The following is a 27848-nucleotide window of genomic DNA, read 5'->3' on the forward strand; positions in this document are numbered from 1 at the left end:
TAAGTTATTTTGGGGGAAGTGAGGGAAGTCTATGTATCACCCACATTCCCTCTTCCAAGATGAAGAGTCATCCATGTTGCCTGTCTGACTCCTCAGCTTGGCATCCACTGCCTTCTATGCTCTCGCCTGACTCTAAATACCACAGCTTTGTTTTTCTGACTTCTTGTTCCTCCTTTTCCCTGTTCCCCAAATCCAATCAAACAGACTCATCATTCTTTGAACATGCCCCCATTTTCCCTTCTTGGTATCTTTGCTCATGTCATTCTGTTCTCACATTGCTCTTATCTTTAAAACCCCATGATAATCCTGTGAGTAAGGTATTATTGTTATTATTTTTCCTATTTTAGAGATGAGAAAGCTGGGTAAGTGACTCATCCATGATCATGCAGCTATAAATTATTAGAAGTGGCCAAGATTCAGAACCAATTGTTCCTGACTCAACACTAAATAAGAAAATATATTGCACTTTTTGTATGGAACACCATATTTCTTTCAGACAGGGTTGAAGGTTTATATAAACCTATATGCAAAGGGTACGAACTAAGTCTATGTTTTCCTGTATCATCCTTCTGGTTGCACTAGGGATAGAGAAGTGGGAGTTTGGTGCTAGATGAAAGAGCATGACATAGAAAGAAAGGTTGCCTTGAAGCAGATCCACAATTTATTTCATTCCATCCCTTACCTGCAACAGTGTAAAGTGCTGTGATCACCAACACTAAGCCAGTAGACAGGTAAAAACTCCAGCCCAGACAGATTTGTACAAAGAGGGACCCTGCATACAAGTCAATCTGGAGGGAGCACAAGGACAGTAGTCAATCAATTTGTAGTAGACAATAGTAGCCTGCTATGTGCTAGGCAATATGCCATGTTCTAAGGATAAAAACAAAACCTGTCTATGAACTATCAAGAAGTTTACTAGCTAATGGAGAGACAACATACAAACAATTATGTACAAACAAAATGTGTATAGGATAAATTGAGGGTAATCTCAGAGGGAGTATCTTAAGATACTCGGGAATCATGTAACTACAACAAAAACATGTTTTCAGAGCTCAGAAGGCAAACTGAGGCAAAGGGACATGAAGTCTAGAGCTACCTTCCATTTAAACAGTGGGGAGAAAGTCTTGACTAATTTATATAATTTCTAAAATGAGAAGAAATAATAATAATACCTAACATTTATTTAGCACTTTTAAATTTTTTCAAAGTACTTTACAAATAATATCACATTATTTAATTCACCCTACAACCCTGTAATGTAGGTGCTATTATTATCCCCATTTTATGGAATAGGAAACTGTGGCTTCATATAAAGTTAAGCAACTTGCCATGGGCCACAAAATGAAGTTTTTAAGCAAGATTTAATATCAGGTTTTTCCTGATTCTACATCTAGCACTCCATTGGCTGGGACTACCTATTTGTCCTTAATAAATGCATATTATTTTGAAGTGTCATAAAGGAATAAACATGGGACAAGAAACCAGGGAAAGGAATACATTGTAATCCCCGGACAATAAGTCTACAAAGTGTCAAGCACCGACTTGCCCTGGAGGAGTTTACATTGTATTCACATTCTGTTCCCAGGAGATCATTTCCCCTTTTGGGGCCTCAATTTCCTCATCTGTAAAATGGAGTATTTGGATTAGACGATCTCTAAGGATTTTCCCAGGTCTAATATTCTGATGATTCACTTGGTTCACTCTTGGACAGCACGTCTATTGCCCTACTTCTTCAGGAAGCCCTGAAAGGCAGCATTGTATAGAAGAGAGAAGACTGGATTTAAGTGGTCACAGATGCTTAGAACCTCAAAGGTGAAGGAACATCCGAGGCTGTATAGGTGAAACTACATCTATAAGAATCCCTTCTGTTGTTCAGTCATTTTCAATTGTGTTTGACACTTTGTGACTCCTTTTGAAGTTTTCTTGGCAAAGATACTGGAGTGGCTTGCCATTTCCTTCTTCAGTTCATTTTACAAATGGGGAAACTGAAACAAACAGGATTAAGTGACTTGGCCAGGGTCAGACATCTAGTAAGTGTCTGAGGCTATATTGGAATTCGGGAAGAGGAGTCTTGACTCCAGGTCCAGCTCTCTATGAACTATGGTATTACCTAGCTGCCATAATTCCTTCTACAATATATCTAACTTGGTCATCTTATTATAACATGTCTCTAATAAAGATCTCTAATAAGAGGCAACTCACTCCTTCCTAAGGTAGCCCTTTTCATTTTGAACAGTCCTAAATGTCAAGGTGCTTTTTTTTTTATATTAAGCCTAAATCTACTTCTCTAAAACTTGCACTCATTATGACTAGCAATATACCATTACCTGTTTGTTGATAACTCCTGCCCTCTGGAGCTGAGTGGGGAAAGTCCAATGTAATGTTCTAGTTCAGCTTTTTGGAGGTCTTTGGACTAGCCTTCATTTCAGCTGAATAACCACCCTGAGAATAGCCAGGGATAAAGTCCAAATTCTTTATTGTCTCCTTATTTGGGGGTTGGCTAGCTTTCTGGAAACCCTTTAGACTGGCCTTGGTCTCAGTGGGGGAAGCAGGAGGACAAGGCAGCCACCATGATGTTAGGAGATGGATTGAATGTCTCTCCTTGGCTCTGAGACCTTGAGCTCCAGCCTCCAGTCCTCTGTCTTCTCTGAGTCTGTCTCCAAGTCCTCTCTAGGTCTGACTCTGACCTCTTAAGTACTTGATTACAATTAAATCCATTCATCATACTGAGTATAAGCCAATCATTATATCATTAGGGAACCATTATGTGTTGTAAGATTAATTCAGTCATACTGAATTAGAGAACTATTAATCACCACGCTAAACTAAATAACCATTGTCTTATCAATTCCATTGACTTAATACCTTGTAAGAATCCTTGTTTCAAGTACAGAGTTCTGGCCCATTACAATCCAATTCTCATATAATCATAGATGTAAAGGTAGAAGGGACCTTAGAAGTTATCTAGTCCATTTCTTTTTAAAGTTGAAGAAATTGAGGCTCATAGGAAATTAAATAACTTGCCCAAGATCACATAAGTAATATTGACAGAGACAAGATTCAAATCTAAAATCTTTCATTTCAACTCCAGTCTTCTTTCCATTGTACAATGTTGCCTCACACTATTTAAAAATGTTTATTATATTTTCCTCCTTGGATAGCAGCTCAGAACCAGCTATCAAGAACTTATTGTCAAATTTTGAGCATTTATATGAGTAGTGAGTAGAGGCTACAAATCAGGGTTTAATTTATTGTTATTGATTACATAGATTTAACACAAATGTCAATAATTCAGATTAAATTTAAAAGTGTGCCCTCCGTACATTCCCCCTCAATTAGTCAGTAAAGATTTATTAACATACTCCTACTTCCAAATCTCTTCTTCTCTATATTAAACATTCCCAGTTTCTTCAACTGATCCAACTGACCTGAAAGTACTTTACCATTTGTTGTGCCACAGTTTCCTAAATTGTCCTACCTCAGTTTCCCTAAATTGTCCTGCCTCAGTTTCCGTAAATTGTTCTGCCTCAATCCCCTTAGTTGCAAACCTCCCCTCCGGTTCATTAAGACTGATATAACTCAGGGCTACTTACTCTAAGGTTATAAATTGTCAGTGTATAAACTCAAGATAAGGGAGAGTTCAGACTTCTTGGCTCCTAACTCTTCCTAAGTCATCCTACCCCCCATTCTGTCATTGTTCTTCTTTATCCCAACTTATCAGAATATCTGGTGCCTCCCCTCACCCTGTCAGAACAGGATTGATAATCTGTTCCAGCTCTCAGTGCTCTGACTCCACCCCTGCCTTAGTCACCCCTGTAGCTGAGTCACATGTTGTATATATATTTCATGGAAAGCACACATTGATTGAGGGATGGTTTGGACATCTGCTATGGGAGCAGCATGCCCTCAGCACTATCTCTCTCTCTCAAATATTAAAAACTCTCTAATCTCTATCTTGCCTCAGATTTTCTGGCATTACACATTTTGATTATTCTGATCTGAACATTTTCCAATTCATCAATGCCCTTCCTAAAATGTGTTGCCCAGAATATCCCATAGTAAAAGATTACTGCAGATAGTGATGCCAGTCATGAAATTAAAAGATGTTTGTTCCTTTAAAAGAAAGCTATGGCAAGTCTGGACAGTATAATAAAAAGCAGAGACATCATCTTGTTGACAAAGGTCTGTACAGTCAAACCCATTTTCAGGATTTTCATTTCAAAACCATCCCTCTCTTTTCACTCTCTAACCCCCCCTCTCCCCCTCCCCCCCAGCTATTTGCAGATAGTCTGTTTTCCAGAACTAAGGCCTGGCAAGCAAGCTGTGCCCTGAATTTGGCATAACAACAATTCTTTGCACTCATCCTCTGGATGAACTCTGCTGCAACTAAATCATAAAATTAGTTCACATAATTCTAGGTGGTCCCTGAAAGAACCATGGTATAGTCATAAAACTTTACTATAAATCAAACTTGTCTCACTGGTGCTGTTACTCCCTCATTCTCAAAGCTACAGCTCACTTTATGTTCTTTATCTAGCCACTATTGTATGTATCAAGACTTAGTCTTGTTGTTTGGGGAAAGGAGATCCCAGCATACCTATCTAGTTTCCCCTCTCCAATGGAATAAAGAAAGATTTTTGCTTATAACCTCTGTGAGCTCTTTGGTTTTATTTTATTTTGTTTTGTTTTGTTTTGTTTTTCAGAGTTAACAGTTTTACATAACCGCTGTGGTTCTTTGGTCATTTATTTTCAATTTCATATTTATTTTATTTGGTCAAATATTTTCAATATTTCATTATTTTCATTATGGTTTTTCCAGAAGTAAGGTATGGCTATGAGAATTGGACTATAAGGAAAATTGAGTGCCACAAAATCGATGCTTTTGAATGGTGATACAGACTTTTGAAAGTTCTTTGAATAACAAACAAATAAAATCAACCAATGCTTAAAGAAATTAATCCAGGCTATTCACTGGAAGGTCAAATACTGAAGCTGAAGCTGAAATACTTTGAACACAAAATGAGAAGTCAGAACTCACTGGAAAAGACCCTAATGTTGGGAAAGATTCAAGGCAAAAGGAAAAGAGGATGGCAAAGGAGGAGATGGATACATAGTATCATGGAAATGACAAACATAGTAGAGGATAAAAAGGCTATATGTATTCTATAGTCATTTGGGTTACAAAAAGTCAGACAGGAGTAAACAACAAACAACTCCAGATATACACTGAATAGGAAAGAGTACATTGGAATTATTATCTCCCTTATCATGGTCATTATATCTGTATTCACATTAAAAAAATCTTGGCAGCTACATCATATTGTGACACATAATGAGTTTGTAGTTTGCAAAGACCTTCAAGTCTATTGAAGACAAACTGTCTAACCATATGACTCCCATTTTGTACTTATGAAGTCATTAGACATAGGCACAAATCCCAACTTCAACTTTCATTAGTTGTGTGAAATTAGAAAGACACTTTGTATCTCTGATCCTCAATTTCCTAATCTATAAAATGATCATCACAATATACTACTTATCTCATAGAATTGTTATGGGAAAAGTACTTTATGCACATTTAAAAATATATAAAAATGTGAGCTATAAGTAAACTTTGTTCAAACTAGACAAGCTACTCTACTGACAAAGGATAAGATGTCCACATCTTTGAAAGTAGACATAAACTGTCTATATCCAATCTTGGGAAGAGCACTTAAAAATTATCCAGTTTCTGGTTTATATTGCCCCACCCAGACTTCACATTGGAAAAATGATCTCACACAGTTCAGTTTTAGGTTTCCACAAATGTGACTAAAAAGATCCTCAGTTCTCATACAAGTAACAAACATTTCCAGGTACAGGATGAACTACAGAAAATGAAGGAAACACAAAGGATTTATCCAAGCCCACAAACAAACAAAAGCATAAAGACTTATACCACAAATCACAATCAATATAATTCTCCCTCTATAGAGTTGTCCAGATATAAAACCACCAATAGATGTTCAACTTTCTGATACTTTTCTTCCTTTAACAATAATCAAGCTGCCCAAGAAATCCCCCTTCTCAGGAAAACTGGAAAACTAAGGCATTGCTGGTGGAGTTGTGAACTGATCTAACCATTCTGGAGAGCAACTTGGAATTATGTCTAAAGAGCTATCACACTGTGTATACCCTTTGATCCAGCAATACCACTACTAAGACTTTATCAAAAAAGAGATCATAAAAAAGGGAAAAACCCCACATGTCCCACAATATTTATAGCAAAGTGTTTGTGATGACAGTGTTGGAAATTTGAGGGATGCCCAGTGATTGAGGAATGATTGAACAAGTTGTGGTATATTAATTTAATGAAATATTATTCTATAAGAAATAATGAGCACATTTCAGAAAAACCTGTTGAATGAAGTGAGCAGAACCAGAACATTGTACACAATAACAAGATTACGTGATCAACTATGATAGAATTTGCTCTACAATGATGCAAGACAATTCCAAAAGATTTGTGATGGAAAATGTTATCTACATCCAGAGAAAAAACTACTAAGTCTGAATGCAGATCAAAGCATACTGTTACATTTTATTTTATTTTTCTTGTGGTTTTTCTCTTTTGTCCTGATTATTCTTCTCTCACAACATGACTAATGTGGAAATATGTTTTACATGATTGTACATATATAATCTATATCAGATTGCTTGCTTTCTTGGGAAGGGGAGAGGAAAGACAAAGAGAAAAAAATCAGAACACAAAAATCTTACAAAAATGAATGTTGAAAACTATCTTTACATATAATTGGAAAAAATACCATTAAGTGCAAAATAAAAAAAAATTGAAGGAAATTCCTCTTTTCTGGATAGAAGGTTGGATCCCCAAATTCTTGAATTTTGGATTACTCACAAAGTAATCCTGAACCTGATACTATCTAGGAAATCCCCCTTTCCTGTTTAGGAGGCAAGATTTCTGGATTATGCTGCCTAGGAAATCACACCTCCTTCATCTAGGAGGAAGGGAAGTTAGGAACTTCATTTTCATGTCAAGTAGAAAAATACATTTCCCCCCCCCCCCCCTTTTCTCTTCTAAGTCACCAGAGAAGGAAGATCAACTCCCACTCTAATCACCTGCCACTACAGAAAAAGGTGATTTCTCATAGCAGTCTTTCATGATGAGCCATGGTTTGGTAATTTAAGTCCCCAAATTTGTTGGGTTTTATTTAGGGGATTTATCCAGAATAAGTGGAAGTGAAAGGAAAAAGGGCAATGTCAGTTCCCTCTTATTGGCCAGCACAGGGTCTGGCTCATCTCAGAAAAATCTATCCTCCCAAGAGTCCAGGTCAACAATACATTTTGAGGCCAACCCACATCAGTTAAATCCATTTTCCAGGAGGCATCAACAGTTTCCAAACCAAATGATTCACTTTGGGGCAGTCCCAGTCTCTGAAATCTTATTAGTAGATGCCTTTTGTCCTCTCCATAAGGTACTAGAGAAAATCTACACCCTCCATATCAAGATACTTTCTCAGAAGCCCTGACAAAGCCAATTGGGTAACTCTCCTATCCAGCCACAACACAACTTGTATTTTCTATAGCTTACTCTATTCTTACCGAAGCAATCTCAGGCACAGAAAGGGAGCTGCTTGATTTTCCCCTCCCTCCAACTGATAAGCACATTTTGATGAAACTTACTTTATTGTACTCCCTTAATCTGAGGACTTCCCTTTCCTTTATGAGTTCAAAATCATGATTGTCAAATAGTGTCTCCTTTACTTCTCCCCCTAAAGACCAAGGACTCTTGCTTATCCTGACTCCAGCTGATTCTAAGGCATCCAGGGTACTAACCCAGACATCATATTTGGTGCCCAATGCGTGAACCAAGGATGCTAATTTCACTGAAGAAGTCCCTGGTGACCAGGGTGAGTCTTTTAATAGACAAACAGGGAATTTACTTTGTTAAGGGTTAAACTAGTAACCTTTTCTAGCTGAAATGGGAAAAGATTCTCCCCATCCCCAGTTCCACCCCCACCCCCACCCCCACCCTGAGAGGGCACTATAGAAAGCATTCTCAAGTTGATCAAGGGATAAGACTTACTTGTAACTTGGGAGCAGATCACTAGACTCTTGGGTACATTAGAACACATGTCCCCTTGGTTCTTAAAGGAAGAAGATATAGGGGCAGATAATTGGAAACTAGTAGGAGATCAACTATGTGAATACTACAATGATAAAGGTCCTGATTCAATTTCCAAGGAAAAAATTCTATAAATACAACATAATATAATTGACTTTAAAGAATCCTGCAAGTTAAAAAAAAAAAAAAAAAAAAAAAAAAAAAAAGAAAAGAAAAGTTTTAAGAACAGCCAGATGAGACAGTGTGAGGAAAAAGAGGAAAACAAAGGACAGATTAATGGCAATATCACCAGAGGGCATGAGGAGTTAAGTGAAGTTGAAGGGTGTGGTGATTCTCACTCTCACAAGGCAGCTTCAACCCCATCTAAACTGGGGCAGGTCCTTGACACACCCCCATCAACTTCACCTTCTGGGATGGAGGGAGGAGGAGTAATGGGAGGGGCAGTGATAATACCAGCACTTCCCCTCCAGCTATCACCCCCTCCTATTACTAAAAGGCATTACTTAAAGCCACAGAAGAAGGGCAGGATATAGCTGATTTGAGAATAGAAATGTATCCTGTGATTCAACAGTTTAACTCTTCAGGTCAAGAAAGTAGAAGATACACTCCTTTTGATCTAGAAATCCTCAAAGATCTGAAAAGGCTTGCACTCTTTATGGAGCTACATCATCTTATGTTAAGATGTTATTTCAGAATTTTGCTTATGAAGTCTTAACCCCTAGGGACTGGAAATCTATAGCAAGGACATGCTTAGAACCTGGACAAAACTTGTTGTGGCTTTCTGAATATAGTGAGCTCTGTAGGATACAAGCCCAACAAAATAGTCAAAGTGGAGTTAATATTCCAATCACTATGACCAACTAACAGGTGTAGGTTCTTATGCAGACATTTCACATTTCAGTACAGATTAATTACCCCATAGCAGCATATAAGCAAATTGCTGCTGCTGCTGCTGCTATCAAAGCATGAGGTTTTCTCCCTAATGAAAACGACAAGGATGAAGCCTTCACAAAAAATAACACAAGGGCCAAATGAACCCTTTGCTGCTTTTGTGGGACATTTGCAGACAGTTGTCATATGAACTGATGATGAAAATGCAGTAACAGACATTATGATAAGGCAACTTGCTAAAGAAAATGCTAATGATGTTATAGAAGAATTATACTAGGACTATGCAAGGATGCTCCTTTAGAGCAGATCATAAGACGCTGTGCTACAGTGGGCACAAATGCCTTTTATAGCCAGACTATGATGCAGACTTCCCAAGATCCGAACATGGGGAGACAGGGTCGCTTCTGGCAAGGGACTTCCAGAGAGACTCGTCAATGCTTTCAGTGTGGTAAAGTAGCACATCTGAAAGCTCAATGTTGGCATAGAGACAGAATGAGAAAACAGGGTGGGAGAACAAGACCCAATACCCTAGGTCCAAAATGCAACAGAGGCTTCCATTGAGCATCAGAACATAAACTGATTCAGGAAAATGGGATGAGGGACCCAGCACCAGGGGCAAGACAAAAAATAATTGGGGCATGATGACAGCCGATGCTACACCCAGAGAGTGCCTAGAAGTTCAGTACCCAGACATGACCAATCAGCAAGGAAGCAATTTGATGGGAGAAAGAGATTACACAATCAATCAGCCAAGAAGCAACTTGATGGAAGAAAGAGATTACAATTGGGGAGAATAGAGTTGTATGCAGCTGGGACAACTGAGATATCCCCTGGAGAGGTGAAATCTGTTCCTCTCCAGCCTATGGATCCCTTGCCTCCAGGCACATTTGGCTTGACCATCTCACCTCCTGAGTGTACTTACAAAACAGTGTCCATCCATACGCTTATGTGGTAAACTAGGGAATGTGTAGATAATATCCCAGTTACTAATACAGGTAGACAATGTGTAACTTATCACCCAGGAGAAGTAGTAGCATCAGGTTTACTGATACGACTCCTAACAAGCAATCTGGTGATAGTCGCCCAGATTCTGACTCCGAGCAACAAAATCCAGGAATATACTGAACAGCAACTATGACAGCTGACCGACCTATGCTCACTATCTATGTAAATAGCATACCATTAGAAGGATTGGTAGACACAGGTGCAGATCGTACAGTCACTAAAGGTGCCAACTGGCTCAGTCACTGGCCAAAGATTAAGGCAGACACCTACATGTCTGGTATAGGAGGATCAATAGCAGCTGAAGTTAGTGCTACACCTTTGAGATGAATTTTTGAAGGCAAAACAGGAGTTTTTGCTCCTTTTATAGTTGAAAAAATCCCCATCAATCTGTGGGGAAGAGACATTTTACAACAATTAGGATTAAAAATGAGTACTTCGGTTTTTTAGGCAGGGCTGCTGTTGAAGGCCTGCCAAGACTTTCACCTGTTCCTATTCAATGGAAAACTGATACATCAGTATGGATAGAACAGTGGCCCTTAGCTAGCGATAAAATTCAGGCCTCATTAGATATAGTACAGGAACAACTTGACCAAGGACACTTACAACCTTCTCTAAATCCTTAAGAACAGAGAAGGTAAACATCTTAAATGACTTTCAGAAATTGATAGGAGATATCCAATGGATGCGTACAGTGTTAGCTTGACTACATATCAATTACAACCATTATATGACATTTTAAGGGGAGACAGTGCTTTAAACTGACCATACCAGCTTACAAAAGAAGTTCAAGAGGCTTTGAAAGAAGTTGAATTGGCTTTATCCAATGTGGTTGAAAGAGTCACTCAAAAACCCTTGGAAATAATCAGTTTTTGCTACACAAGAGGCACCCACAGCAGTCCTTCATCAAGGAGACAGTGTGTTAGAGTAGCACAACCAGAACAAAGCCTTCTTCCTTACCCAGTGTTTGTGGCTAGAATTTTATTAAAGGCCATTAAACGAGCAGTACAATTATCTGGGATAAGACCTGACAAAATATACATATTTTATACTGCACAAATTAATGTAGGCTGTGAAACCATCCCAGAGTGGCAAATTTTATTAGCCATGGCTCCAAATTTTACACAGGGATTTCCATTAAAGATAACCAGACTATTACATAATTGGTGATGGATTCTTGAAGAAAAGGTTTCTTAAGTTCCTCTTAAAGGACCAACTATCTTTACAGATGCATCCAAACATAATATTTGCACTGTATACTCTTGTGACTTAACTATAAAGAGAGTAGTCAGAACTCCTTTTCAGCCCACTTAACAGAATGAATTGTATGCAATCATTCTAGCTCTTATTATCCAGGAGATATAAATATAATATCTTATTCACCTATTCAGTAGGTGTGGTACAAAGAATTGCCACAGCCCAAATAAAATTTGTAGCCTCTAATATATACCAGCTTTTAAGGAACTTCAAGAGCAAGTGAGAAAGCATCCAGGTAAGATTTATATTTTGCATGTCCACTCTCATAGTAGACTTCCAGGTCCTATTTTTGATGGTAATTCAAAGGCAGATAGCCTTCTAACTATGTTGGCCAATACTCCTTTATTTTTAGAAGCCCAAGCATCTCATTTTAAATATCATCAGACTGCTCGAGCTTCACATTTATAATTTGGAATAACAAGAGAGGAATCAAGGAGCATAGTAAAAGCCTGTACAGCTTGCCTTCCTTTCTACACTCCTACGCTCCCTCCAGGGAAGAACCCTCATCGTTTGAGACCCAATGAAATTTGGCAAATGGATGTGACTCATTATAAATCTTTTGGTCACCTGTCTTTTATCCATGTTGTAGTAGACATCTTTTCAGGATTCACTTTTGCAATACCAGCAGCAAAAGAGACAGCCTGAGTGGTCACTGAATTCTTTATCCAAGCATTTGCAATTATGGGTGTGCCACAAGCAATAAAAACAGATAATGGACCTGCATATACTTCTAAACATTTTACACACTTTTGTGCACAGTATAAGATTTTACACACCACTAGCATACCCTTTATTCCTTAAGGACAGGCAATAGTAGAGAGGAGAAACAGATACATTAAGATGCTCCTCCAAAAACTAAAGAAAGGGGAAGCCACGGGTAACCCTAGAGAACTTCTAAATCTAGCTCTTTATACTATTAACGTCTTGATTTTTGACAAAGATGCACTGGCTCCGGCAGACAGGTTTTATAACCCACCAGAAGGGCAGTGTCCAGTGCAAGCAACTCCACTATCTTTAGATAATTGCCAAGTGATGTGATAAAATCCAGAAAGTGGTGAATGGAAGGGATCAGATAGGTTAACTGATTGAGGGAGAGGGTTTGCTTGTATCTCTACAGATGGAGAAGGAATCAAATGGGTGCCAAAAAGCTGTGTTGGCCTTGTCCATCGGAGAGAGATGGAACAGACCCTTGAAATGAAAGAGAAGACCCAAGAAACATCGGGTGGTTCCATCGCTGACTGTGCCCACCACTGAAAGAGCCGGCAGTTATGGCATTTGACTCATGGACATCAAAAATTATTGGACTTCAAAACCCTCAGGAATCATTGGAATCCCTGAGACATGAAAAGATTGTTGTAGGACTTCAAAACCCTCAGGAATCATTGGATTCTCTGAGACATGATAAAACTGTTGTGAGACTTCAAAACCCTCAAGAATCGTTGGATTCTCTGAGACATGATAAGACTGTTGTAGGACTTGAAACCCCTTAGGAATCACTGGATTTTCTGAGACATGATAAAACTGTTGTAAGACTTGAAAACCCTCAGGAATCACTGGATTCTCTGAAACATGATAAGACTGTTGCAGGACTTCACTATCTGCAGGAATCATTGGATTCCCTAACACAAAAAGACTGTTGCAGGACTTCAAAAACTTGCAGGGATCATTGCATTCCCTGACACATGAAGCAATGGACAATAGATTGGTTTTGGACTATCTCCTGGCTGCTGAAGAAGGCATATGTGGGATTGTTGTATACATACCCTCCTTCTAGGGCTTCTGGAAATCTTTTACAATACCATGTTGATTTATATTGTTTGTTATATCACTACTTGCATGTACAATGCATATTTGTTGCACCACATTGAGCCTGCACTGACTGTGGGGAGAGCCATCACTGTTAGCCTGTGCTTCATAGCTATATGCTTGTGTATTACCTCCCATGCTGATGGTTTTGTGCATACCTGTTTCTAGTAAGACCCTTCAGCCAGAAACCCGCTAGCAATATCTGGCTTGACTCCCCACTTCTCTTTGGTGTTTTTCATCTCTCTTCCTGAGAAGTCAGGGAGGGAATGATCATCTCCTTTTTAGTGCTTTCACCTCCCTTCCTGAGAAGTCAGGGAGGGAGGGATCACCTCCTTTTTGGGGTTCTCAACTCCCTGAGAAGTCAGGGATGGCATGACCACCCGTGTTCTAAAATAAAAGAAAGCGGGAGATGTAAAGGGCTGAAACTCTGCCTAGGTACACTGGAATCAGACAACCGAGCACTTGAAGCTAATTATGGATTGGACAATACTCTATTAGCATATGCTTGGAAAATGGCCCTTCCCACTATTCTGTGCTGGCTCGATCTTTTGGTGTATACAGCTAATTGTAGGAGGGATTGGGGGTGGAGTAAGACAAGCCAGGGTTACTTTGGCTGTGGACAAATTGGAGAGAGGAGGTTGTGGAGAGCTTGTGGAGTTTTCGTTCAGCTCCTTTTCTTCTCCCCCTAAAGACCAGGGACTTTTGCTTATCCTGACTCCAGTTGATTCTAAGGCATCCAGGGTGCTAACCCAGATATCATAGTTTTAGATGAAATTAAAGCCATTTCTTATCATATGAAAAAAGGCTCTAAGTCACTGTTGATTAAAGAAATGCAAATTCAACTCTGAGGTACCATTTCACACCTCTCAAATTGGCTAAGATTTCAGGAAAAAATAGTGATAAATGTTAGAGGGGATGTGGGAAAACCGGGACAATAATGCATTGTTGGGGGAGTTGTGAAATGATCCAACCATTCTAGAGATCAGTTCAGAACAATGTTCAAAGAGCTATCAAACTGTGCATATCCTTTGATTCAGCAGTGTCTCTACTGGGTCTGTGTCCCAAAGAGATCACAAAAGAGGAAAATGGACTCATATATACAAAAATGTTTGTAACAGTCCCTTTTTATAGTGGTAAGGAACTAAAAACTGAATGGATGCCCATCAGTTGGGAAATTAACTGAATAAGTTATGGTATATGAATGTAATGGAATATTATTGTTCTATAAGAAATGATGCAGAGAATTATTTCAGAAAAGCCTGGAATATTTACATAAACTGTTGCTGAGCGAAGTTAGAAGAATGAAGAGAACATTGTACACAGTAACAACAGGATTATGTGATGATCAACTGTGATGGACTTGGCTCTTTTCAACAATAAGGTGATTCAAGACAATTCCAATAGATTTGTGATGGAAAGTACCGTCCACATCCAAAGAGAATTGTAGAGATTGAATGTGGATCAAAGCATAATATTTTCACCTTAGTGATGGAGAACTTCCTAAGGCAAGGCATTCTTTGTTAGGCAGGTCTAATTATTTAAAATTTGTCCATATATTTTCTTCTTCATCGTTGTCCCTCACATGTAATCAAATGTCAAATCTAGTTCATTCTATCTCCATACCATCTCTCATATCTGTCCCTATCCTGGTGGCTAAAGCCTGGAGTTTAGATTGTAATCAATTCTTTCTTGGACTCCTGAAATTATTTCCTATTTGATCTCCAACTCATCCTTCATATAACAGCCAAAGTGACATTTCTTTTTTTTTTTTTTTTATTTAGTATTTTATTTTTCCCTAATTACATGTAAAAAAACAAATTTTAATATTTGTTTTTTAAACTCTGAGTTCCAGATTCTTTTCCTTCCTCCTCCCCCTGCACGAGCATGTAAGCAATTCAGTATAGATTATATATGGACAGTCATGAAAAATATTTCCATAATAGTCATGTTGTGGGGGGGAAGAGCATAGACAAAAAAACTTTCAAAAAAATAAAGAAAAAAAATTTAAATGTATGTTTCCATCTGCTTTCAGATACCATCAGTTCTTTCTCTGGGTATGGATAAAAAAATTACATTCTTAAAGTAAGTTATGATTGTGTTGATTCCATATAAAAAAAGGTTCAATGGCTTCCTTGTGATGATCGTGTATTTTAAAATCAGCCGGAGTCAGGAATTCAGGTTAGGGGAAAATCTTCAATCTTTTATTCTCAGTAGAGATGAAGAAGAATCAGAGTAGAAGGGGATCAGAGGTAAAAGGGAACTGAGTCAAGAAGCTAGCCAGACCAGAAGCCAGGAGACCAGCAGCCACCAGAACCGAACCCAGCCAGCAATCCCTCCCAGCCTCTCTTCCAGTCTCTTTGCCTCCACCCACCAAAATCATCATTTCCTATACAACACATCAGGACTTGCATGCTTCCTAATGCCTTTGAGATAAAATTTAAATCCCTTTGGTATTTAAACTTTGAAATCTGACTCCAGCCTCCTTTTTACAGTGTTATTCATAGATTCTACAGTCTAACCAAATTGGAACATTTGTTGGCCTGTACCTAAAATATTCTATCTCAATTCTCTGTTCCCTTGAATAGATTGTTCTCAATACCTGGAATACGCTCACTCTCTCTACACCTTTACTTCATAAATCCCTTAGAATTCCTTAAAATGTCTGTTTAAATGCTCCTTTCTACATGAAAGTTTTCCTAATGTTCTAAACTGCCAATTCTCATTATATTGTAAACTCCTTGAAGGCAGGGTCTGGCACAGTAGACACTTAATAAGTATAAATGAGGGAGCTAGGTGGAACAGTGGATAGAGTTCCAGGCATGGAGTCAGGAACAACCTTATTTAAGACATTTCCTAGATGAATGACCATAGGCAAGTCACTTAACTCGTTTGCCTGTAAAATGGGGATAATAATAGCAGCCCTGCCTCCCAGGGCTGTTGTGAGGATCAAATGAGGTGATAATTTTACATCCTTTAGACCAGTATGTGCCAAAATGTTTGTGGCAGCCCTTTTTGTAGTGGCTAGAAACTGGAAAATGAATGGATGCCCATCAATTGGAGAATGGTTGGGTAAATTGTGGTATATGAATGTTATGGAATATTATTGTTCTGTAAGAAATGACCAGCAGGATGAATACAGAGAGGCTTGGAGAGACTTACATGAACTGATGCTAAGTGAAATGAGCAGAACCAAGAGATCATTATATACGTCAACAACGATACTGTATGAAGATGTAATCTGATGGAAGTGGATTTCTTTGACAAAGAGACCTAATTCAGTTTCAATTGATCAATGATGGACAGAAGCAGCTATACCCAAAGAAAAAACACTGGGAAATGAATGTAAACTGTTTGCATTCTTGTTTTTCTTCCCGGATTATTTTTACCTTTTGAATCCAACTCTCCCTGTGCAACAAGAAAACTGTTTGGTTCTGCACACATACATTGTATCTAGGATATACTACGACATATTCAACATATATAGGACTGCTTGCCATTTAGGGGAGGGGGTGGAGGGTGGGAGGGAAAAATCGGAACAGATGTGAGTGCATGGATTAATGTTGTAAAAAAAATTACCCTGGCATGGGTTCTGTCAATAAAAAGTTACTATAAAAAAAAAAATTACATCCTTTAACACAATCACCTAGTAAATGCTAAATAAGTGTTAGCTATTATTTTATTATTAGTTGATTGACTGTGCCTTCCTTCTAAAAAAATTACTTTGTATATATTGTGTTTTACTTATATGTGTACCATTGCTTCCCCTAATAGAAAATAAGCTTTCTACTAGCAAGGACTGCTTTTGTATCTGTATCGGCAGAAACTACCATAATGCCTGGCATAGTAGGCACTAAGGAAATGATTGATGATTGGTTCTATTTGTTGTTCCTAGTTCTTTCTAAGCCAAACAAGCAAAACAAGTTTAATCCTTCTTCCACATGATTGCCCTCCAAATATTTGAAAACAACTATCATGTTGCTGCTCCTGTCTTCTCTTCAAAGTAAACATTCTCAGTCCTTTCAAATGATTCACATATGATAGGGTCTGTAGTCTCCACATAGTCCCAGGTTACACTCTGGATATCTTCACCATAATGGTGTTTCCTTCTAAATTTGGCAACTAAAGAATTCCCCTTAACAATATCAGTCTACAACTTTTTCATACTACAATGAATTTGTGATCTCATTTGATTGGGTTTTCTTTCCAGTAATGCAGATTGAAAGCCCTCCATGTGTGCACATTCTGTAGACTTTTGTCCATAATCTCCCATCAATTCACCAGAGAGTGTTCACTCAATGTGCTGGGGGCTCATCCTTGACATTTTGCTGACTTCTCAAGTATACCAACGAGTGTGCAGCCTGCTCATCACTTATCCTTTGCTCTTACCACTGCTCAATCTATCTTGTTTTTCAGTCACATAGTTCCTTGATGACATCCTTTACAACACTTCTTTATAATTCTTTGCTTGCAATGTGTTGCAACCTTTTCATGCCAACTATAAATCAAAAAAGTGTCTGCTGTGTGGCAGGGACATAAATACACACACACACACACACACACAATACGAGGGAATTGGGGACTAATAGATCTTTGCACAAGGTGGTATTTGAGCTATGTCTTAAAGGGAGATGGAATTTATGAGGCAGAGGTAAAGAGGGAAGGTTTTCCAGGCTTGAGGGAAAGCTTGTGCAAATGCAGGTTGGTAGGAAACAGAAAAGTGTCATGTGTGAGGAATAAAGAGGTCACTTTGGCTGGACTGTTAAGTATGGGAAAACGGAGTGATATAAAATTAGGTTAGAAAGGTAGGTTGAAGGCAGGTTATTCAGGAACTTTAAATCCTAGAGGCAACCAGGAACCACTGGATTTTACTGAGGAGGGAAGCGACAAGATCAGATTTGCATTTGGTTAACTATATGAAAGATAAAATCGGAGTGGAAAAAGACTTCAAGTAGAAAGACCAATTAGAAAGTCATTGCAATAATCTAAGTGAAAGGTGATAAAGGTTTGGATTAAGATGCTCATCATGTGTGTGGAAAAACAACCGTTGATATGGCTGAACTATGGAATACCTAGAATATAGTAATGTATAAGAATATTAGAAATTTAGAAAAGAAACAGGTTATGAAGGAAGGAAACAAGCACTTACTATGTCCAGGCACTGTGCTAATTGGTAGTCAGCAGGATGGGAACCAGTAGATAGGGAGAGATTGAAGATGAAAGAGAAAGAAAGGATAATAACTGGGGCAATCAACTGGAGATGATGGGGAACAATGGAATGAAGAATACATGCAGAACAGCTGGCCTTGGCAAGAAGGGCTACCTTTTCATCAGAGAATAGAGTGAAAGAGAATATAATGATGAATATGAGGGAAGGAAAAGGGAAGAAGAGGAAGCTCTTGGCAGATGACTATTTCTTTTGTTGTAATTGATGTTGTTTGTTCTCAAAGAGAACCATGACATCAGGGAGGTGATGCCATGACATACAAATTAATTGGATTTAAGTGAGAAAAGATTGTACAAGGTCACCGCCTCACTTTCCCCTCCAGAGTCATCTGGGTCTAATGGCCAGATCAAAGATACTGGAGATGGCTCTAAATGAAATGGGAGACTTTTGTCTTTTTAAGCTAATATCTTCAACTGGGCTTAGTTTAATTGAGAACCCACCCATTCAGTGATTAAGGCTAGGTAGCAATTGAAGCAAAAAATCTCCTCTTTTACCTAGTTGTTGCCCCCCCCCAAAAAAAAAATCTAAATAAATAAAAATATGGGAGAGGAAGACACTCAGGGTTTCTGGCCAAGGCAGAAATGATTGCTATTTACATTTGATCTGAGTCAATCAGGATCCAAACAATGACCAAATAGGGCTTGGCCTAGGACCTATTAGTAGCTAATGAGAATCAATTATTAAAAATCAATTATTGAATTAGGACCAGGATCTTTTCAGAAGTTTGAATGTTGTCTAGTCTTTGAAGAACAGTGCTAACAAATTCTTTAATTAGATTTCCCAAGGCTAGGAAATTTAGAGGTAAATGACATAATCAAAGTCATATTCCCTCCCTCACTAGAATATGTTTACTTCTCATTGAAATATTTATCTTTCTCATTGTTAAACAACACAAGTTGATTGCCACCTTCACTCATTCTTCTAAGGCCATATCCATGATTCATCTCTGTCAATATCACTGACTGATTTTATTGGCAATATACTAGCATTATCAATGATAATTATTAATAAACATTATTAATAAAATGATTAATTACATAGGAACTATATCTCTTGAATGTTTAAACATAAGAATATGAAGCTTGCAAGATTCTTATCTGAGAAGGTGATGAAAGGATTTGATAGGGTAGGGGATGAGGGGGTTGAGGAAGGAAGAGGTTTGTTAAGAGCCAGTGTGGTAAATGATTAGGATAGGGGATTAGTTAGGGAGGACTAGAAGGATGCTCTTACTGTAGTGAGCACTCCATTGAGGTCTGATAGTATAAATTTGTAGCAGACCTTTTCAGTATTCTTTCATGATTTTCTCATAGATTCATTTAGCAGCAAGGACAGAGTTGAGGTTTGTCAAAATGTGACGATTATAAGACAAAGGATAAAGAGATTTGAGAGTGGAGAATAGTGATGCAATACTGAAGCTCAGGGGAAAGCTTGGAGCTAGATATATAGCTTTGTAAGATAGAGATAATTAAATTAATGGAAAATAATGGGACGTAGCTATTTCAAAAATGTGTTACCATTTCTCTTCTCTATAGAGAAACTAACCACAGACCATTTAGAGCATAACTTAAAAACAGTGATATTAAATATAAATTGTAATCTGAATAACAGTTGAAGAAGGGGTAGTTAGGTGATACAGTGGATAGAACACCAGGTCTGGACTCAAAAACACCTGAGTTCAAATATGGCCTCAGATACTTACTATCCATATGACCGTGGCCAAGTCACTTAATTCCCTTTGCCTGATCTATAAAATGATCTGGAGAAGAACATGCCAAATCAAACTAATATTTTTGCTAAGAAAACACCAAATGGGGTCACAGTCAGACACAATTGAAATACTAAACAACAACAAAAGTTGAAGAATCTGCTTGTGTAACATGTTATAATTAACTTGATGATTTGTCCCCCAGAAATCTGACTTCTTTTATAGCACATGCAAATGATTGTGTTTCTATTATTGCCTTTCCTATTGGGTATAATACTTTTTATATTTCTCTTCTTCATGCTCTTCTTCCCATGCTCCTAATCCCCATTAATGGCAATCATGGTAGATTTGGCTCTCAGAAGTATTCAAGAAAAAATATCCTAGGTATAAATGACTGAAGTAAATTCATTTACTTTGATTGTTTGGAGTCTAATGTTATATACTGAATTTTTAGTATTAAACTGGCTTTAAAATTCACAAAATTCAAAATAATCATATGGTATGTGATATGAATAATATCTCCCAAAGTTCATATCATGTGGATTAGGATTGTCTTTATTTTTGTTTTTCCCTAAAAGACAAGGAATCTTAGCTCTAGGGATGTAATAGAGGCCAGCCTATATGAAATGAGGGACCCTAGGACTTTACAAATATCCTATAATGTCCTATAGTGATGATCAGATGTGTTTCAAAATAGAGAAGATGGGGAAGGGCTGTGTCTACCTGAACCAGTGTTGTAACCTTGCTGAATATACTATCTGTAGTATATCTAAGTAAATCTCTCTTTTTTTTAACCATTAGATGAACTAACTAAATGGCATAGTGGATAGACCACCAGGCCTGGAGTCAAAAAGACCCAAAGTTTAGATCTTGTTCATCTGTAAAATCAACTAAAGAAGAAAATGTAAACTACTCCAGTATCTTTGACAAGAAAACCCCAAATGAGTTCATAAAAGAGCTGGATGCAACTGAATAACAAGATGAACTATACATATCTCATTCTGTTCCATTCTCAAACCTGAAATACCAGAAATCCACAATATGGTATCTTAACATAGGAATAAATCTAAAGCAAATTGTTTTATATGAGATTTCTCACTGATATAATTGAACTTACTAAGCACAGTGATAAATTGTGACTTTTTAATTTTTACTTAACAGCCTGTCTTGAACTTTAAAAAGCAAAAAGTTCAGCTAATATTCAATGATCGTCTAAAACAGGATTCTTAAACTTTTTTTGTGATCAAAGGAGAGGTTAATTCATTGGCTATTAATCTGATATTATTAGTTATCATTGCTATTAATGATCAATTATTGGTTATCAATTATGGATTATCAATTTTGAATTTTTTATTATGATGACTTGTTTTTATATTATTATTATTATTACCGGGTAATTATTGTGTACTTATTTTGCTTTTAAAAATTATTTCTTCCAGCTACAACACAAATCTCTCTATTAGCTAGTTATACCAAAGAGAAATCAAATACTATAGGGAAAAAGGCATATGAGCTGATTAAAATGATTTTGGAAGAACAATGCATTTGGCTAAAGTTACTTGATCTTTTGTTAGAATTCATTAAGAGGATTGGAAATGAAGATGTGAACAATTTTCCTTTCCAGCCTAGAACAGTGCCCTTGAGCCAGGGGAATAATCAGCATCAATAACAACTTCATGAGACTTTTCCTTAAGATACTGCAAGGCCCAGGTGAGCTACCAGCTTTGCTGGCTTAATACCAGCTGCCCAACCCCAAGGCTTCTTTTTCTACAGTTTAAAAACTTGTTATTTGTATGTTTGCTCAGTGGAGGTGGGGAGGTGGGAAAAACACAAAGCTGATAAGTTTCCCCCCCCCCCCCCCCCCCCCCCCCCCGAGGAAGCCTGTTAGGGTGTCACCACCTGGGAGAGAGCAAAGAAAGATTCCTGGTCAAGTCAATGCAAGTTCTCCCTTCATTCTGAGCTGGCTTGGTGCATTTGGTTAGGGACAGCTCTTTCATGGGTAGGTATCCTGCCGACATAGAGCTCTCTTCCTACTCATTGCCTTGCTGATTGCAGTGGAAATCCCCTGTCTGCCTGGCTGAGCGCCATGGTGTCTGTCACCTTTTCTAACTAGAATTTCACCTCTCCACCCCTTCTATTTTACCATTCCCACCTTGACAGAAATGATTTAAGTTAGGAAGCCATAGATTCAAATATTATCTTGTATAAAAATAATATTTCCTAGGGTCAAGGGAAAGTATAAAATGAGCAAACTTTTCCTAGCTCTTCCCTCTTCCTTCTCCCACCTCTCCATTAGACTAGTTCTTTTCCTTAAGAGACATGGATACTATCCTTGAGATTTGATTAGCTAAGGGGCCAGCTTGTGACAGGCTTCCTTGTTACTTGACAAAAGGACAAAAAACCTCCAGTTCTTTCTCCCTGAGGCTTCTTCTTGTGAACTGACTTCTTGACTAAGAAAATCAAGCTATCTTCAACTGAATCAGTATTTGCTTCTTTGGTAAAATAATCTGGAGAACAAAAAAGGCAAATCATTTCAGTATCTGCCAAGAAAACCCCCAAATAAGGTCACAAAGAATTGGACGTGACTGGGATACCTGAACCACACAAAGTAAACCACTCTTCAGCCCTGAAACTCACTCCTCCTAATTGGTACCCTTCGCCCCTGGGATCTTTCCTTTCCTCTGACTGAAGAGAGATCTCTAAGGAAGGAAGCAAGGTCAGTTGTCTCTTCATTTCCCACCTGGCTGCACTGCTATGAAGTGCTCTATTATCATCCACATCTGGCACCATTTCCTAGCCCCTTTCCATCTCCTCCTTACCTCACTCTTCTAAACACACCCCCTTCTTGCTTTCTTTTTGCATATTGTTTTCTGAGATTCAATTGTAAGCTTCTGGAGGGACTGTCTTTTGCCTCTCTTTGTATTCCCAGAGTTTAATGCTGTAACTGGTACATAAGAGGCACTTAAATGTTTACTGACTATTCACAGTTGAATGACCTAGACACTTATTTTATTTCAATATTAAAACTAATCTACTAGGGAACCAACTTGAGTCAGACCTAGTCTAAAACAGCTTCAAACACTCATTATCTGTGTGATCTTAGGGAAATCACTTAATTTTGTTGAGCTTCAATAATCTCATATGTAAAATGGGAATGATAAGACTTTGGAGCATCTTGTTATAGTGAAATGAAAAAATGTATGTAAACCACTGCAAATCTTCAGGTATCTTTCAGATATTTTATTATGTCATTTTTTTGTTGTTGTTGTTCTCATGGAGTTCAGATGAAAATGGACCTACAACAGATCTCTAGCTTACTATACCTCTTTAATGTTTAATGTTTTGCAGTCTATTTTGTAGATAGATAAAGGGCCTGATTTTTGAAAATAAATAAAATATTGGAATTTTTATCATCATTATTATTTCATTTTAAACTTTTAAAATGTGGTTCATATTTTAAAATCCTAGGACAAGCCACTATCCAGCTTAATCTAATTAATTTTTTTTCAGTGAATAAAAATCCATCTTCTCTATCTCTCCTATCACCTCAGTTGGAAAAAATAAAAACGAAAACAAAAACTCTTGTAACAAACATGCATAGTCAAGGAAATTAAATTCTCACGATGGTATTGATGAGGGGAGCCCGGAAACTTTCTCTCTCATTCTCTCTCTCTCTCTCTCTCTCTCTGACTTTGGGGGGAAAGCTTGGGAAAATTCCCAATTCCAACTCAAACTGCTCTCAGCCCCAACAAGAACTACCCATATAACAAGCTTCCTTCAGCTCAATCCCTTGCAGAGGGCCAAAAGCAGGAATTATGCCAAAGAACCTCTCTCTCCTTGGAATAGCTGCGACCCTCTGCCTGCTGAAAAGACACTCTCTTTTCAGTGTTACTCCCTCTTTGTCTTTCTCACCTATTTCCCTAAGAGGACCTTATTCACCTCTCTGTCACGATTTCTCTGCTAGAAACTTTCTTTGCTAGATCTTTACTTCTCTGTTGGGACCCTACCACTAAGGAAGTCAACCTGCAAAAGCTGACTTCTCAGTTCTAATAATAAACTTCTTTTGCCAGTTTAACTTTTCAGGTTCATAAATTCATTTACAAAGGACCTGTGCCAACCAGAAGGGGATTCCCACAACTCCCTGCCCTGTGCTGAACCTCATCATTTGGTTCCCTGACCGGGAACTGAGAGGAGCTGAACCTCATCAATGTGCCCCCAAATTAAATCTCATTCTGAATCCTGAGTCCATTACTGTTCCAGTTTCATACTGCTTTTATTTAATCTTCTAGGAAAACATGGAGAAAACTGACTACTTTGTTTAGCTAAACAAAAGTATTAGGATGTAAACTCTTCTCTAAAGACTCACTGAAATCTTATTTTAAATCCACTAAGAAGGGCGATGCTCATGTGATTTTGGATTCATTCTGTTAGGTCTCCTTGGTTCCCAAGTCCACTAAGCTATCTCTCTATTTAGCTCAAATTATCTGTTTCATGTTTGGAGCTTAGTTGTTTCAAAGACTCCATCTACAGGTGAACTTCTTTCAATTATAATGGATCAGTTCAGTGCTTTGTATCTTTTATCTACCTTTGTTACTGCCTAATTATGTGATGATTGCTTATTCTAAAAATATTTCTTTTTATCTGTTTTTTGTGTGCTCTAAGAATATCAGTCTTTTTTTCTTCCTTTTTGGCAGTGAAATATTAACCTGTGTATAGTCACATGTCAATGGACCTTGTGTTTCATTTATTCATGCAATATGTTATATATTTATCCATAAATATATATAATTCAAACAATACAACTTCATTTCATTAATTCATATAATAATTTGAATTTTTTGTTTATTGTAGCCTTTTTTTCAGAGGCAAGAAACTGGAAACTCCATGGATTCCCATAGTTGGAGAATAGCTGAATTAGTTATGGTATATAAATGTTATGGAATATCATCGTTCTACAAGAAACAAATAGCAGGATGATTTCAGAAAGGCTTGGAGAGACTTATATGAACTGATGCTAAATCAGTGAGTAGAACCAAGAGAACATTGTACACAGCAACAAGATTATATGATGATCAATTCTGATAGATGTGGCTCTTTTCAACAATGAGGTGATTCAGGCCAATTACAATGGTCTTGTGATGGAGAGAGTTATCTGCACCCAGAAAGAGGATTGTGGGACCTGAATGTGGATCACAATATAGTATTTTTACTTTTTTGTTGCTATTTTTTTGTATTTTATTTTCTTTCTCAATTTTTCTCTTTTTGATCTCATTTTTCTTGTGCAGCATGATAATTGTGGAAATATGTATAGAAAAACTGCATATGTTTAACCTTTATTGGATTACTTGCAGTCTAGGAGGGGAGGGGAAAGGAAGGAGAAAAAAAATTTTGGAGCACAAGGTTTTGCAAGGGTAAACGTTGAAAACTACACATACGTGTTGAAAACTACACATATGTTTTGAAAAATAATAATATAATTTTTTCTAGGATATTTTTCAAATATGTTCTAGTCCATTTGTAAAGTGCTTTGCAAAGTAGTCACTTCACTCATGTCTGACTTTTCATGAGCCCGTTTGGGATTTTCTTGGCAGAAATACTGGAGTAATTTGCCATTTCCTTCTGTAGTTCATTTTACAGTTGAGAAATTGAGGCAAACAGGTTAAATAGCTTGCCCAAAGCCATACAACTAATAAGTGTTTGAGGCTGGATTTAAACCCTCAGGAAGATGAGTCTTCTGATTCCAGGTCCAACACTGTGCACTATACCATCACCTAGCACTCCATAACTGCTAGTTTTTATAACTATTTATTTTTGTAGTGATAGACTTCTCATCACTTCATAATCCTCTCTATTAATTTCTACCTCCTTTGAGCTTCGGTAGCACTTAGGCTCCATACCGCAGAATATAATAATTATATGCTGCCAATGGAGTTCACTCTCATTTTATGTATGTGAATCTTATCTCCCTATCCAGGAATTCCTGAAGTAAGGGATCAAGTCTTTTTAACCATAATCATAGGATGATAGATTTAGAGATTAAAAGGACTTTGGGGCCATTTAGTCAAATCTCCTCAATCCACATATAAGCAGCTGAGGTCTATGGACTTTAAATTTGACTTGCCCAAAACCAGGTCATAAGACAGCAGAGTCAGATTCAATTTCAAGTCCTCCAATGATAAAATCTAAATCTTTGAATCTTTCCTGTTAGCCCTAGATACACAGGAAGCACCCAATACTTACTTGCTGATTGTTAGAGGGGTATGAAGAAATGGGGAAAAAACACCTTTCTTAGCAGTGGAAAATAAATAATCTGCCCAAGCAAATATTGAGCAACAGCCTACAGATGGAAATCTATCCACCTGAGGGTCTTATGCCCAAATACCTGATTTTCCTGAACCTTGAAAAAATATCACTTTAGCGTTATTTTTATTCAAGGCCTTTACAGAATTCAATTCCATTTTTTTCAACAAGTATCTATTAAATGTCTATACTGCATTAGGTGCTGGAGAAACTAAAATAAAAAATCCCTGCTTTCAGAGGGTTTACAATTCATTGAAAGATTATAACATGTATATCAATAAATAAATATAAAATAACAAGTTTGGAAGAGATCAATAATTAATGAAGGGGTTAATAAAGGATCCAGATGGCAGAGGTTCTTAACCAGAGGTCTATAAACTTGTTTAAAAATTTTTTATATATTTTGATAATTGTATTTCAATATAATGAATTTCCTTTGTAATCCCACATATTTTGTTTTATGCAGTTAAAAATATTATTCTGAGAAGGGTTTCATAAGCTTCATGAACTTGACAGTGGGGTTCATGATACAAAAAAAAAAAGTTTAAAACCCCTTGCATAACAGGTGGCAATACTAAAACACAGAAGAAGAAAGGCATCCTAATCATGTAAAATATCAAGTTCAGTTGTCTAGTCTGACTGGAACTTGAAGAGCATGAAGGGGAAAGTGATGTAGCACTACCTACCCCCTGGCCTCCCTGCCACTCAAGCTGGACCTGTTTTACCTTAAAGGTATTGAAACAAATCTTGGGATTTAACTGGTCTAGGGAGCTAAAGTTCAAGCCATTGGCAAAGCTGGGGCAGCTAGATGGAGCTGCAGGTAAGAGTGTAACTTGGATCAGGAAGATGAATTCAAGTCCAGCTGAACCCCTTATGTAACCCTGGACAAGGCACTTAGCTTCTGCCTCAGTTTCTTCCTCTATAAATAGAGGTTAAAATAGTACCCATATCCTAGGCTTGATTTGAGGACAAAATTAAATATTTATAAAGCACATTAAAGACTAAAATTGCTACATCAATACTAGTTAGTTTTCTGATGAAGCTAGAATAAAGGGAGTCAAGAATTCTTTCCTTAGGCCGGAAATACCTATATAACAAATGTGGAGATAGAAAAATTGGGCCCAGTTGTCAATGCTGAATCCTTGCTGAATATCCTTTCTATGTTGTAGCCCTTTTATTAACTGCTAGAGAGCTGAATGTCATATTTGATTCTAATACCAAATTCTGGCACACCAGACTGACCTGTCTTCTACAAGGAGTAATAGGAAATATCTGGAAGAATATCTAAGACTCATATCATGGAGAGCCTTCATCAGGGTGAGGAGTTTGTATTTTATCATAGAGGCAACAAGGGGAGCTATTGAAGACTTTAGAATGGTTAGACTGTGTTTTAGGTATATGTTTAGCAATTGTGTGAAACATGGATTGGAGAAGAAGGAAATTAACAACAGGAGACCAATTAATTAGGAGGCTATTGTAATTGTCTAGTCAAGAAGTCCTTACCTGAACAAGGATGGTAGTTGTATGAGTGAAGGGAA

At 37.6% G+C, this 27848-nt stretch overlaps 1 protein-coding gene across 1 annotated transcript in view; it reads right to left on the minus strand.

Annotated features, from left to right (window-relative positions):
- Positions 1–27848, minus strand: part of SLC5A10 (solute carrier family 5 member 10) — a 176224-nt gene that overhangs the window by 111490 nt on the left and 36886 nt on the right. The window contains exon 6 of the mRNA XM_003761323.3: positions 683–788. Coding sequence (XP_003761371.1) covers positions 683–788 — 106 coding nt within the window. The remainder of the gene's footprint in view (positions 1–682; positions 789–27848) is intronic.

The sequence above is a fragment of the Sarcophilus harrisii genome, chromosome 1 (assembly GCF_902635505.1).
Source record: "Sarcophilus harrisii chromosome 1, mSarHar1.11, whole genome shotgun sequence".
Lineage (NCBI taxonomy): Eukaryota > Metazoa > Chordata > Mammalia > Dasyuromorphia > Dasyuridae > Sarcophilus > Sarcophilus harrisii.